At 40.0% G+C, this 12,500-nt stretch overlaps 3 protein-coding genes across 3 annotated transcripts in view; 2 read left to right on the forward strand and 1 right to left on the reverse strand.

Moving 5' to 3' along the window:
• Window positions 1-12,500, forward strand: part of LOC138013886 (serine/threonine-protein phosphatase 6 regulatory ankyrin repeat subunit A-like) — a 133,643-nt gene that overhangs the window by 93,788 nt on the left and 27,355 nt on the right. The gene's annotated exons all lie outside the window — the stretch shown is intronic.
• On the forward strand, window positions 10,186-10,909 carry LOC138052854 (uncharacterized). Its single transcript, XM_068899441.1, has one exon. The coding sequence runs from the start codon at window positions 10,317-10,319 to the stop codon at window positions 10,872-10,874; it is 558 nt and encodes a 185-aa protein (XP_068755542.1). The 5' UTR covers window positions 10,186-10,316; the 3' UTR covers window positions 10,875-10,909.
• The window catches only part of LOC138052862 (uncharacterized), a 2,231-nt gene continuing 1,151 nt past the window's right edge, over window positions 11,421-12,500 (reverse strand). Inside the window, exon 2 of the mRNA XM_068899451.1 lies at window positions 11,421-12,500. This exon is cut by the window's right edge and continues 230 nt beyond it. Within this exon, the coding sequence (XP_068755552.1) occupies window positions 11,440-12,500 (1,061 nt within the window). The 3' untranslated portion in view covers window positions 11,421-11,439.

The following is a 12,500-nucleotide window of genomic DNA, read 5'->3' on the forward strand; positions in this document are numbered from 1 at the left end:
AGGCCCAGGAGCCCATCCTGGAGCGTGCAACTTCCATACAGCGTCTGTGAAACGGCGTTTTCACAAGTAGGTTTATTTTTAGACCAGCCATTTCTGCGAATTAGGTCAAAAAACAAAGTCAGTTACGGTTCGGTGACCCTATTACGTCGGCTTAATTTCTTGTAATTGGTCATCGGGCTCCTGTGGGAGTCTCATTAGCGGGAAATTCAATCTAAAAATAACCTTACTTGTGAAAACGCCGTTGCACAAGTATAGTTAAGTTGCACGCTCCGGGTGATGGGCTCCTGGTAGGCCTTGTTTTAATCTAGATGCGTTACCATGGTAACAGCCAGCAGAGCTTGTCAAAATATAAACCTTCGAGGTAGCACATATCAGTGACCAAGGTTGAGCTTCTAGGCAAAAGCTGGGAAGCCATAGCAGTATTTGTTGTAGGCGTATTTATTTGCTGTCGCGATTTATGTATGGACATATATGTATGTATGTAAATCTTCTTCATCCAACCTTTTTTTAACTTCGTATAAATAGACATTTCAGCTGTAAACGTTTGTGTTTGTGGCGTAAAATATAACAATGTAGCTCTAAAATACATTATGAAGACCCTTAATATACGAAAGAAATTTGAATAACAGGTGAGCATCGGCTGTATCGGATGCTACTTAGGAAGTACCGAATGGAAAGTCTGAAAAAATTTAAGCTTGAACTGGATTTGGAAACCAGGACGTTTGTGATAGTGGTGCAGCCCTGAATTAAGTGACAAGAATATGAAACTTACATATTGTTGTTACATTTGGCGCCCCATAGTTATAGTTATCCCTCAAGGGTTATCTCTCCAGAGTTATCCCTCAAGAGTTATCCCGTTCGGGGCAAAGCGCCAACCCGGCACAAACGCCTTCAATTGTTCTTTAATTGTTTGGTGGCATCTAGATAGCAAAAAAGGTGTACAAAATCAGGTTGGTGAAAGGAAAACGACAAAAATAAGCTACAGAATGCAATACAATAAAAGAAAGATGGAAACTATCACGAGCGATACTCCAGTAGGGCAAGAAACTCAAGAAATCTCGTAGATAGCGTTGTGTACATTTTGAAAAATCGAGGCAAGATAAATAAGTGATAATTATGTGTTGTTGTTTTGATACTTATCAGACGTGACAACAACAATCTTTTGTTTCTATTGGTACCAATGCAATTTACATTTTTACAATTAATATAGTTAACAAATTAAATTAAATTCAGTATGAGCTGCCCCAGAATAACCATGAGGGAGAAAGGAGCCACGCGGTCATATCCCATCACCCATCATCACCCATCACTTTTTCATTTTCTAGATTTGTATATGACTTTAAGAACGATGACTTTGAGTCCCTTCGGGACCATCTTTCTGCAAACTCATTATATATACAATGGGACATAATTAATATAGACTCTGCACTTCATGGAAGAACGCGTTCCTAGAACATGTAAACACCTTTGTTCCAAGGCGTAAGGTTAGGCACTCGCGGCGCCCTCCTTGGATAGATTGCGATCTAGCATACGCAATGAAGAAGAAAAAGTCCTTTTGGAAAAACAACGTGCGCAAATCAAAAGATCCTGCAGTTTTTGAAAAATTCAGGAAAATGCGCCAGCAGATAAAAAACTGGATCCGTGCTAAACGTAAGGCCTACTTCTCGCGTATTCCGCCGAAGTGCCCACCAATGCGAAACCCTTCTGGTCTTTCTTCAAACTCAAGTCGACTAGACGATCTATCCCTGATACCATGCGCTTGGACAACAACACTGAAATCACGTCCGATTTGGAAAAAGCGGCGGCTTTCTCCGATCATTTTAAATCTATCTTTACTGATCATTCCCGGTGTTATTTTCCGACAAGCACGCCCAATTGTGAGAACGCTCTCTCTGAGGTTTTTCTTTCCAGGCGAGAGGTTCTCCTGGAGCTGCAAGGGCTAAACGTCAACAGGCCATGGGTCCTGACGAGATACCTGCACGTCTATTTGTGGAATGCGCGGAAGAAATAGCCGACTCGGTTTGTAACCTCTTTAATCTTTCGCTGTCGTCTGGGGTGTTCTTCAGTGAGTGGAAAGACGCCAACCTGGCGCCGTTGTTTAAGAAAAGAAAGCGCGCCCTTTTCGTGAACTACCGCGGTATTTCTTTAATTTGTTACCAATTCTATCTACAGTGCTAGAAAAATGCGTTGCTCGTTGTTTAATGGTTTTCACTGAAAGTCGCATTTATTACCATAAGCACAGTTTTCGTGAGGGTCTTTCTTGTAACACTCAGCTTCTCTCTGTCCTTCATGAAATTGGTATATCTCTTGACCGCGGACTAGAGACAGACATCATCTATCTTGACTTAACGCGTGCTTTCGACACAGTGTGCCACGCCCACCTGCTGCAAAAACTCTATAACTTGGGAATCGTAGGTCCACTTTATGAGTGGTTCACTAGCTACTTGACCTGTTGTCGCCAGCGCGTTGGTTGTTAACGGTGTGTCCAGTCAGTGGGAAGAAGTTCGTTCAGGAGTCCCTCAAGGGTCCGTACTCGGACCAATAATGTTCATTCTTTATGTTAACGACCTCCCTGACTGCGTCAGCTCATCTCGTATTGCAATGTTCGCCGATGACACCAAATGTTTCCGCCTAATCAGGACTTGCAGCGACGTCGGCACTCTTCAAAAAGATCTGGACGCTTTATCTGCTTAGGCTCTGTATTTTTTTTTTCTTAATTTTTCTGGCCGTTGACCTGGAGGCATTGGTTTTTTAAGGGACCTCGTGTCCTATTCCTTTGTCCTCCCTGGGATTGTCACCGCTCAAAATGTCATAAATAAATAGATAAATAAATCACCCAACACACAGACTCCTACCAAGGAAATGCATATGGACTCAAATTTATCTTAGAAACTTGATAACATCGGTATCCAGACGAGTCTGCCCGTGGACATTTAGAACTGAGAACTGGCTAAAATTTTAACCGTCAGCTGAGAAATGACGATTTTTAAAATTATCTAAGTAGCTTAGAATGACATCTGTTAAAATTAAGTGGTAGAAGGAACCCATGACTAACTAGTAGCATACAACTTCATTGTATTTGTGGAATGGCGTTTTTACAGACGGAGTTATTTTTAGATTTACTTTCCGCGAACCCAGACCTTTCCAGATTACCACAAGTCTTGCATACGAATTCATTACCCATGCGATTGAGAATGGTCACTCGCGGAAGCCGAATCTTATTTAAAGGTGCTGCGCCATGGCGGTGCAGTTATTCTTGTGTGGCTTACCGATTACTCACCGCTACTCACTACGCAACTTAACGTTAAGAAAGATATCCAATCAAATCTTCCAATTTGCGAACCCGTGCGAAGCGAAAACAAAAATTTTGCACTGTCACGGTCAGTTCAACGTCGATTGCGACAACGTCGTTTTCGTATTTGAAGGTTTGAAGGTGTCATAACCAGTCCCCCGATTAACTATGGCTGAACAGTTTTCAAAAAGGCCAGTTGCAATCCAGTTTAATCTTCTTCAATTTTGCCCATCCCTACCTCCATTCGTATTTGCTGTTTTATTCAAGCCTTCCTAGCTTCGATGTTTTAAGTAACTATTTTTACGTTTCGATCGTTTGATTTGGCTGCCAATTCCCATTCGCTGAAAAAAACTAAATTTCGTAACGCAGCCTCTCGAACTCAAACTCGTCTAAAAATAACTTGAAAGTGCGGTTCCATAGGCAAAGTATTGGAGTTGCAGGCTCCAGGTGGTAGGCTTCAGGTGGTAGCTGAAACATGGCTATTATTCTAATTGATAACAGGGTAATAACAAAGAGAAAAATAAATTAAAATAATCAACAAAGCATCTATTACTTTTGTATTTCGAAAGAAAGGGTTTTTTTCCGTTTCTTTTTTGTACAGTGCCCCCGGGCCTCCAGGTTGACCGATATTACGGCTCGTTCGTTTGACATTCTGGAAAACGATTTAACATGCGGAATGACCTCAAGATTTTTCTTTAGTGGTAAATTTAGGAAGATAAGTCTACGATTTTGGCAGAAAACGGTCTTGAAATCTCTTCTGTATTCCAATAAAATTGAAATTCTCCAAGAGGTAATTTGTAGAAGTAAACCTTCCTGTTCGTATTCCAGAATAAAGCCAATCGAATGCACCCTGAGCAGATGCCCCATCCTGGGAAAGTAAAAGTAAAAACTGAATGCCTTATAAATGTCTGGGAGGGAGTCACAACATATTGAGAGTCGAGAGTAGCTAATTCATTTTTATTTTACGGATTTTTTTCCTGTTTATCAAAGAAAGAAATTAACACTATCAATAAACCCGCTCTCAGTGTGCGTCACTGCGCAATCGCTCTGTCAATCTTAGCATGCATAGCTGGCGTGATATTTTATCGCAGGATTATTTAAATACTCGCAAACACGATGGTTTTGGCTGCCTCTAGTTCGCGACTGGCATGGGAACTAGTAGTTTTGGATTTTCACTCTTGGCCAAAACGAAAAAATAGGCACGCATTGGGTACATGTCGTAGTGGAGTAACACAGCGCTTTATTCCATAATTGTCGACTGACCTGCGTTTTGTTTTCCAGGAGATTCAAGGTTTGCCTTTGCGTAATATGTAGCTCTAATTGTACACGATAGTGTTTTGGTACCGTATATCAGAGTAGTGCTATGGTAGATGTCTTTGCTAAGGTAACTAGCCGAGCCCTGAGAAGAAATGTGGTTACTAGTAAATACTAAACCAAGAAAGATTGATGAAAATAAAAGGGAATCGAGATACATCGGCTTCGAGGTTGACATGTTGATCATTTTCAAGTTCCCTTGCAACTTCTTTTTCTCCTCAAGTTTAAGCGTCTGTCTGACATTTCCGAGAAGACCTGAGTCCACAGCTATCCCATGATGCCACAAGTGACCCTTTGTCCGAGCGAGGCCATGTTTGTTTATCTTCGTTGTGACCTTGATGAATTCCAGCGATTGAAAGAATTGCATTGGATATGATAGATCAGTTCAAAAAGAGCACTAAAAACTTACCCGCTAGTCGACTATTAAGGAGGCTCGAAATACAGTTACGGTAATCACATCAAGACGAAATTTCGTCAGGATATTAAGCACCCAACATAGATTTCTCACATCACATTTTCCTCGAAAATATTGTTACCATGGCAACGATATAAGGCATTTCTTTGAGCCTTAAAATCAAGATATATTGTCTTTTGAAAAAAACGGGACGATGAAATCTTCCCATTCAGCGTTACCAGATAATGTAAGAAATAATCTCTAAAATATTTAAAATTTAAAAAATCTGTGTGCCAGTTTCTCAGAAAAATCACTTTTTTTGAAATGTGTTTCTAATTTTTCACCTACAGAATTTTTTTTAAATTTGAAAGACAATCTAAATTAATCTAAGCTAACATGCAAAAAATATAAAAAATTCGCCACCCGGAAGCGGAGATATAAATGAGTAAAGTTGCAAATTCAGGAAAAATGAGAGGGTTACACGATCAGCATTAGGGACGGCGTCGTCGACGAAAACGTCACTTCAAAATATAACTTTGCATTATCGTAAGATTCTCGCGGTTACGCCATCTAGTTCGCGTCGTACACTGTGGGCGACGTATCCTAAAAATAAATTGGTGCGAGCGGTTTCAGAGTATAAAATAGAGAATGATAGATTCACATTTGTGCGTTCGCGCTGTCGTCAAAACCTCAAATTTGGTGATTTCATGTCGTTGTTGTGCAGAGCACCGCACGAATTTGTGCTAAATGCGTGCTGCACATGCAGCATGATTACTTTTCCTCTTTTAACCAATGTTTTTATATTATATGACAAGCTCGGTGAGCGGGCAAGATGAACCAAATGGCTACCCGAGCGGGCAAGATGGAGCGATACTACCCGCTCGGGATTTCTCGCTTCGTCCCACAAGATCAAAGATCATTTTTGGTGTTTTAAGTCGTATAATAAATCCTTTTTTGACCAAGCTTGTTCGGTCAAGATGGCTGGATATTGGGCTCGTTCTTTTTTTACGTGTTTATAGACCGAGACGAAAACGCTTGGTCAATAACCCATATTTATTTATTTCTTTGATCGTGAGCGGGCGGTATCCTGCAATCTGATTGGTTCCGGGAGCGGGCAGTATTTTCCTATCTCCTGACCACGGTTATGGTAACCAACTACACAAAGCGCAGAGTGAAGCTACGAATTGAAAGAGCGAAGTTTCAATTTGTCTTAATTGTTTTGTTGCAGTAGAGCAGTGTTATTGTTCAACTTTCTCGTAAATAATATTCCTGACCAATTCATTTTATTGTACATTTGTTGACACGTTGATGAGACAATGTGTAAAATAAAAACATGACTTTTCCAGTTTTTCTTAATAGTTTCTCCTACCTTCTAAAAATAGAATTTAGAAATAAATAAAAATGTTATTCACCGGCCTTGGTCGGTCCGTATTGGGAAAAACTGTGCCCTCTGTCTCAAGTACGGCCCTCGGCCTGCGGCCTCGGGCCGTACTCGAGACCTCGGGCACAGTTTTTCCCAATACGGACCTCCCGGCCGGTGAATAACATATATATCTTGTTGTTTCGTGGCGTTCTCGTTGACGACCGCACGCGCGAGTGGAGCTACAGGCCAACACAAACGGACTTAAGTGACCATTAAACCGTTTGTGTACAATTTTCGTAGTTTTCGTGAATAGGAGATGTCTGTTTATATTCCATGTATATAGGAATTAGAAAAAAGGTGAGCGAAATTAGCAGTATTTTTTTATTTCTGGTGACCCATTTTGAATCATGAGCTGACAAGAGCAGCTTTTAGAATTGCGTGTGCCGCTTACGCGCGCGCGCTCAGCTGAAAACAGTTTCGAGCGAGCACGATGGTTTTGGCTGCGTGTAGTTCGCGACTGGTATGGGAACTAGTAGTTTTGGATTTTCACTGACGGCCAAATGGTATAAAAGCATCTTAGATCAATCCGTTCCTGGGGGAGGGGTAGCACTGGAGTTTTGTGGGTAAACGCCAGGGGCACGTCTCTCGAAAGTCCCGAAACCTTTTGGGCCTTTTTCGGCTGTCACAATACCCTCTGTATCTTAAGAACAGAGAGATTTCAAGTCAACAAACTTCAATATAATTTTGCTAAATAGTCGTATAAACATAATAACTTTCTTTAATTTTCCAGACGTGTTTCGACGGTACATCCGTCATCTTCAGTGTTACATATTTTGAAATCGCCGTTGAATTTAAAGCGCGCGCGATCTTAAATTCAACGGCGATTTCAAAATATGTAACACTGAAGATGACGGATGTACCGTCGAAACATGTCTGGAAAATTAAAGAAAGTTGTTATGTTTATACGACTATCTATATTGTTGCTGCTATCTAGATATTTTGCTAAACATGTTAAAAGACCAGCTTACGAAAACAAGCGGAAGGTAGTTTCGTAAATAGGGACCTTAAGCAAGGACAATGACGGCGTCTACGAGGACGTTGTCTTACAGTAATAATTTTGCGATTACTCCAAGTCGCTCGGCTTGGAAAGTGTGAGTGAGTACACATCCCAATAATAAAATTGTTGAGAACGGTGTGGATATTTAGAGAGAAAATAGAAAATTGAAAATTCATCGTCAGTTGCTCTCGTCCTCCACATGACTTAAAATTTGATCACAAGAATTACGGTTGTTTCGCCCGAAAGCCTGTTCGCCCGACGGAGATTCGCCCGAAGCTAAAGACGAAGCTAAAGACGATTCGCCCGATGATACCAAGCAATAAAACTAACAACGTTAGGACATGGGGTGGCCGTTGTCCCCAGGAGGTTCGAGAAACGAGCCCCAGGTCCCTCCCGTTTTATAGGGCTCGAATTTTGGAGCGACTTCGATTTGTTGAAGTGTTGCAGGTTCTTCACGTAAAGGGTGCATCTTGAAGTCAAGGGGCAAATTAGAGCAGACCGAACCTGGTAAAAAAGAGGAAAAGAGCTAGCTAGTTTGGAATTTTAGGTTTGCTATAATAGTCCAGTTTCGAATTCCCCGCTCATTCTAAGAAACCGCTGGATTTTGGTCTAGCCGGCGCAATTTGTGCACCGGGACGAGGCTAACCCTTCCGTCCTTTTTGCTTTCGTTTAAACTGCGCTACGAGTCGAACAAATCTTAGAAAATGGACCAAGAGAAAGGTAAAGATAGCAAGAAAAGGAAACACCGAAGCCGTGGAAAGGAGTGTGCAGCAGCTGAGTGCAACAGTTATGAATATAATAGCGATGGAAGTGCGTCTGGTTTACGCTTTTTTAAATTTCCTACGAAGAACCCTGCAAAAGCACGTTGGTGCAATTTGATCAAGCGTCAACACGGAAGAGACGGTTTTCGTGTAAGCGAGAACACTGTAATATGTGAAAAACATTTTAGGAAACACGAAATAATCAAAGGTGCTGGGGGAGTGAGGAGCAGATTGGGTAAAGGTGTGGTATTGTTTAAGTCTTTGTAATTTTACAATAACGCTGATTTTATGACAGTCTTGTATCACGACTACATCTCTATTGAATTGTATTTTGATGGAAATCTGTTTATATTCCAGCTGTTGAAGTGCGTAATAATTATGATAATCTTGTATAGTTTGACTTAAAAGAAATAAAACAGTCCATTGTTATGCTATTTCTGGGTCTGCATCCTTATTTGTGTTCTATGTATACCTTGTGGTATACAATGAAGGAAGCTGATTTAAGCTAAATCAGAAATTATGATTCTCAAATCTGAAGGGGTCTACTACAGGAAAACATTTTGTAATTGTAAATTTTTGTTTGCTTTGGTTTGGTTTCATTTCAATTTTGTTAAATGAACTTTCCTTTCCAAATAGAAATCATGTTTTAGAATGCCTGTAAGTATGGACACATGAAAAAAGGTACCTTAAACTAAATTGAGGTCCAAAATAGAAAAGCTAGTTTTGTGAAGAACTGCATATCTGTTGTCTTCTGTCATGTTTTGTCTGTGTGTGATTTTGGAGAGAATTCTGCTACAAAGGTTTATCAAAATCCTCTAACATTGCATCAATGTGAAAAATTCACGTTCTGAATGTAGGAGTGGAACCATCAATATTTAACTGGTCCTCAGTTACACCTTTGCCACGGAAACCTCCAAAGGATAGAAGCAGTTCTTCAACAAAGGCCTGTACATCAACTACAGGTGCAGGAGAGACAGTGGTCATGTCACACATTGAAATAGTTGAAGAGTTAGGGTCCACATGTCCTCTGGGAGAAGTTGAGGTATAAATATAACTTGCATGCTATGACCTTGTCCCTAGTGGTATTACATCCCTAGAGTCTGGATCAAGTAGTGCCTCCTTGAAGTGACAATAACATTGGGCATGGAAACAATAAAGAAGAATCCTAAACAATGCCCCATCCCTGATAATAAGGAAGGCTATTGTCAAGGAGAACAAATGAAAAAAGAGGTTTATATGAGGTGCTACATTACCCAGAGTTTTAGGTCACATTCTTTTTGAAGCCCCATGAGATTTCAATTTTTTTTTTTAGTGGCAGGGGCTTCTCACTTGTTGACATATTTCTTGTGCTGCTTAAACATAAAATTTGTACTTTTAGGCATGTAGTGTGTATTTTTCTTTCCTTAATGAATGTCTTATTTTATTGACATTTATAGTTTACATGTTCCAACAGTAGTGCTGGGAAAGGTGAAGTAGGAACTAGGTGTTCTTTGGGAGATGTTGAGAGGGTGTTTGCAAAACAGACTGAAGATAAGTCCACCCAGACATGCTTCCTGTTTACCTCTGAAGTTGACTCAATATCCATGGACCATACATATGCATTTAGCTTTGGAGACATCATTGATATAAAAGAATCAAGGCAGTCTATACAGGAGCAGCTTGAAGTAAAGGAGGAAATATTGATAAACCTTAAGAAAAAAGTTGGGCAGCTGCAGAAAGAAATTGATGAGTATAAACAACGGGAATTTACACTTGAAAAGTTTAAGAATGACAACTCTGCGATTAAATTTTACACAGGCTTTCCCAATTACACAGCGCTACTAGCATTTCATAATTACCTCAAACCAAAAGTAGCCAAACTACAATACTGGGGTGCAAAAAATGTACCTGACTCCAGACCATATCAGGAGGAAGGGAAAAATAAGCCAGGCCGCACGAGGCAATTAAGTTCTTTAACTGAACTGTTTATTGTCCTTGTTAGATTAAAGGTTGGTCTTTTTGTTAGAGATCTAGTTGACAGATTTGGCATTTCTGTTGCAAACTTTAGTAAGATATTCTGTACATGGATTAATTTCTTGTATTTAGAGTTGCCTCAATTATTCCCTTTCCCTTCTCAGGAATCAGTGCGGAAAAACATGCCACAACAATTTGCCCTGTACCCTACTACTCGAGTGATTATTGACTGCACAGAGGTTTTTGTGGAGGTACCATCCTCAATGTTGGCCCAGTCACAGACCTGGTCCAACTACAAACACCATAATACATTCAAAGTATTAATTGGAATTTCCCCAAATGGCCAAGTAATTTTTGTTTCAAAGTTGTGGGGTGGTAGGATTTCAGATAAGTGCATAACAGAAAAGTCTGGCTTAATGCAATCCCTTAAACCTGGAGATAACATCATGGCTGATCGCGGTTTTGAAATCACCAATATTTTACCCCCAGGTGTTGGCCTTAATATACCTCCATTTAAAGGTGCCAGGGCCCAGTTAACAGCTGAAGAAGTGAATGAAACAGTTCATATTGCTTCTGTGCGAATTCACGTAGAGCGGGCAATAGGTAGAGTCAAGAACTATCACATCCTTGATGGCACTCTACCTTTGACCCTGGCCCATACTGCAGATCAAATATTTTCAGTCTGTGCCTACCTAACCAATTTTTTGCCTCCTCTTCTCCCCCCTATAAAAAGCAAATAAAGGGGAAGGCTTGGGTATGAGTTTATTACACTGTACTTTTTTGCTGCACCTTTCAACAACATACAAAAATGTAGTTAATGAATAGCTGCATTTTCCCTGTCTTTAATCATCTTAGCAGTCATCTCAGCAAACAGAAGTTTCAGTTTCACAGGCTTAAAAGTCCATGTCTGGGTTTTGTGATTGGTAGGTTTTGATTAATTTCCTTTGTTTCTGTTTCTGGTTTTATTCTTTTTTGGAGGTTATTTGATTTACTTCATGATAAATGTAAACTAACTTATGAACTTTCAGAGTGTTGTGTGTTATTGAAACGTGCAGCATCACAAATAACTATGCCTCTCAATTTATGCTAAAGGTTTTTTTTCTATTGCCAGTATGCAGAACACTAAACATGAACAGAATTACATGTAATCAGACAAGGCACAATAATAAAAAATTGTTTAAGACATGATGGAATGTTTGAAACAAACTGGACGTGAAAATGTTAATGTCAACTTACTGCGGTATAACATTAGGAATTTGTAATCAGACACTTGATCACAACAACTGCTTTCAGTGAGTACTTTTGTTACTTCCTGTTTACTTTTTGGAAGCTCCTCCAACCCCCATGCTTATATAGTTTGACACCTCGCTCAATTCTTCTGGTGAAGATTTCAGGAAGGAAAGCTCGTTTATAGAAAAAATCTAGCCTGGGTAATATTGTTTGGTACCACCATTCATTGTTGAAATAAATACGTTGAATAAAAACATTGTTTCCTCCAAACCACACAACAAAATCAACCCATTCTAAATTGCAGACATACATTTGACCTTGGACTTGGTAGTAATATTTATGGCCAAACTTAAGCTTAGGAAGCCCATCATCATCAATGTATAAACAAAAATTTGGATCTTTACATGCTTGTTCAACAGTCATTCCTCTCTTACAGTATGGGCATTTCGCTTCCAGACCTCCAACTTTCATGCCAGAAGCCTTTGGGTCATAAACCTTTCGGTCCAAACTTGCACCATAACCTGGTCTTTCCTTTGATAAGATTGTTCCAACTTCCTCTACCCGTAGCAAAGTATTTCCTTCAGCAGCTTTTGCAGCGACATAACTTGCAACAGCATCACCCTCGTGAAGCTGGCCATACTCTAGGGATGCTATGCCTTTCTTTTTTTCAGAGATGTACATTATGTTTCTTAGAAATTTATCAGGCTCTTTCCGCCTTACAGCTGCATCATGAAAATTAGAGGCTGTTAACTTGTCACGTTTGAGTTGCCTCCAAACTTCATTATTACTTTGGCCCCTTGTTACTCGTTCAACTTTTTCAATGTCGACATCTGAAACACTCTGAGTATCTGCATAGTAATCCATCATGCTTTTAAAATGAGAAGATGATATATCATAGTCATCACTGAATGGTAAATCTGTGATGTCATTTTCAGTAACGATATCAGGGGCATTTTCAGGAACTGTTTCACAAATGCAGTCAATTTGAACATTTTCATCAGCAGTCGGCTGTGGAGACACATTATGAAACAAAAAATAGCAGCTGCTTTGTAAACAGTTACTTAGTTCTGCTGAAAGTTGACTTAGTGCCTCTGGGTTGACTCGCCTGTCTGCTGGTGCTCTGGGGTCATACAGAC

This window comes from Montipora capricornis, chromosome 1, assembly GCF_036669925.1.
Source record: "Montipora capricornis isolate CH-2021 chromosome 1, ASM3666992v2, whole genome shotgun sequence".
Classification (NCBI taxonomy): domain Eukaryota; kingdom Metazoa; phylum Cnidaria; class Anthozoa; order Scleractinia; family Acroporidae; genus Montipora; species Montipora capricornis.

Coding starts and splice junctions, on each gene's coding strand:
- LOC138052854 (XM_068899441.1), top strand. CDS start 10,317: ATGCCACAACAATTTGCCCTGTACCCTACTACTCGAGTGATTATTGAC.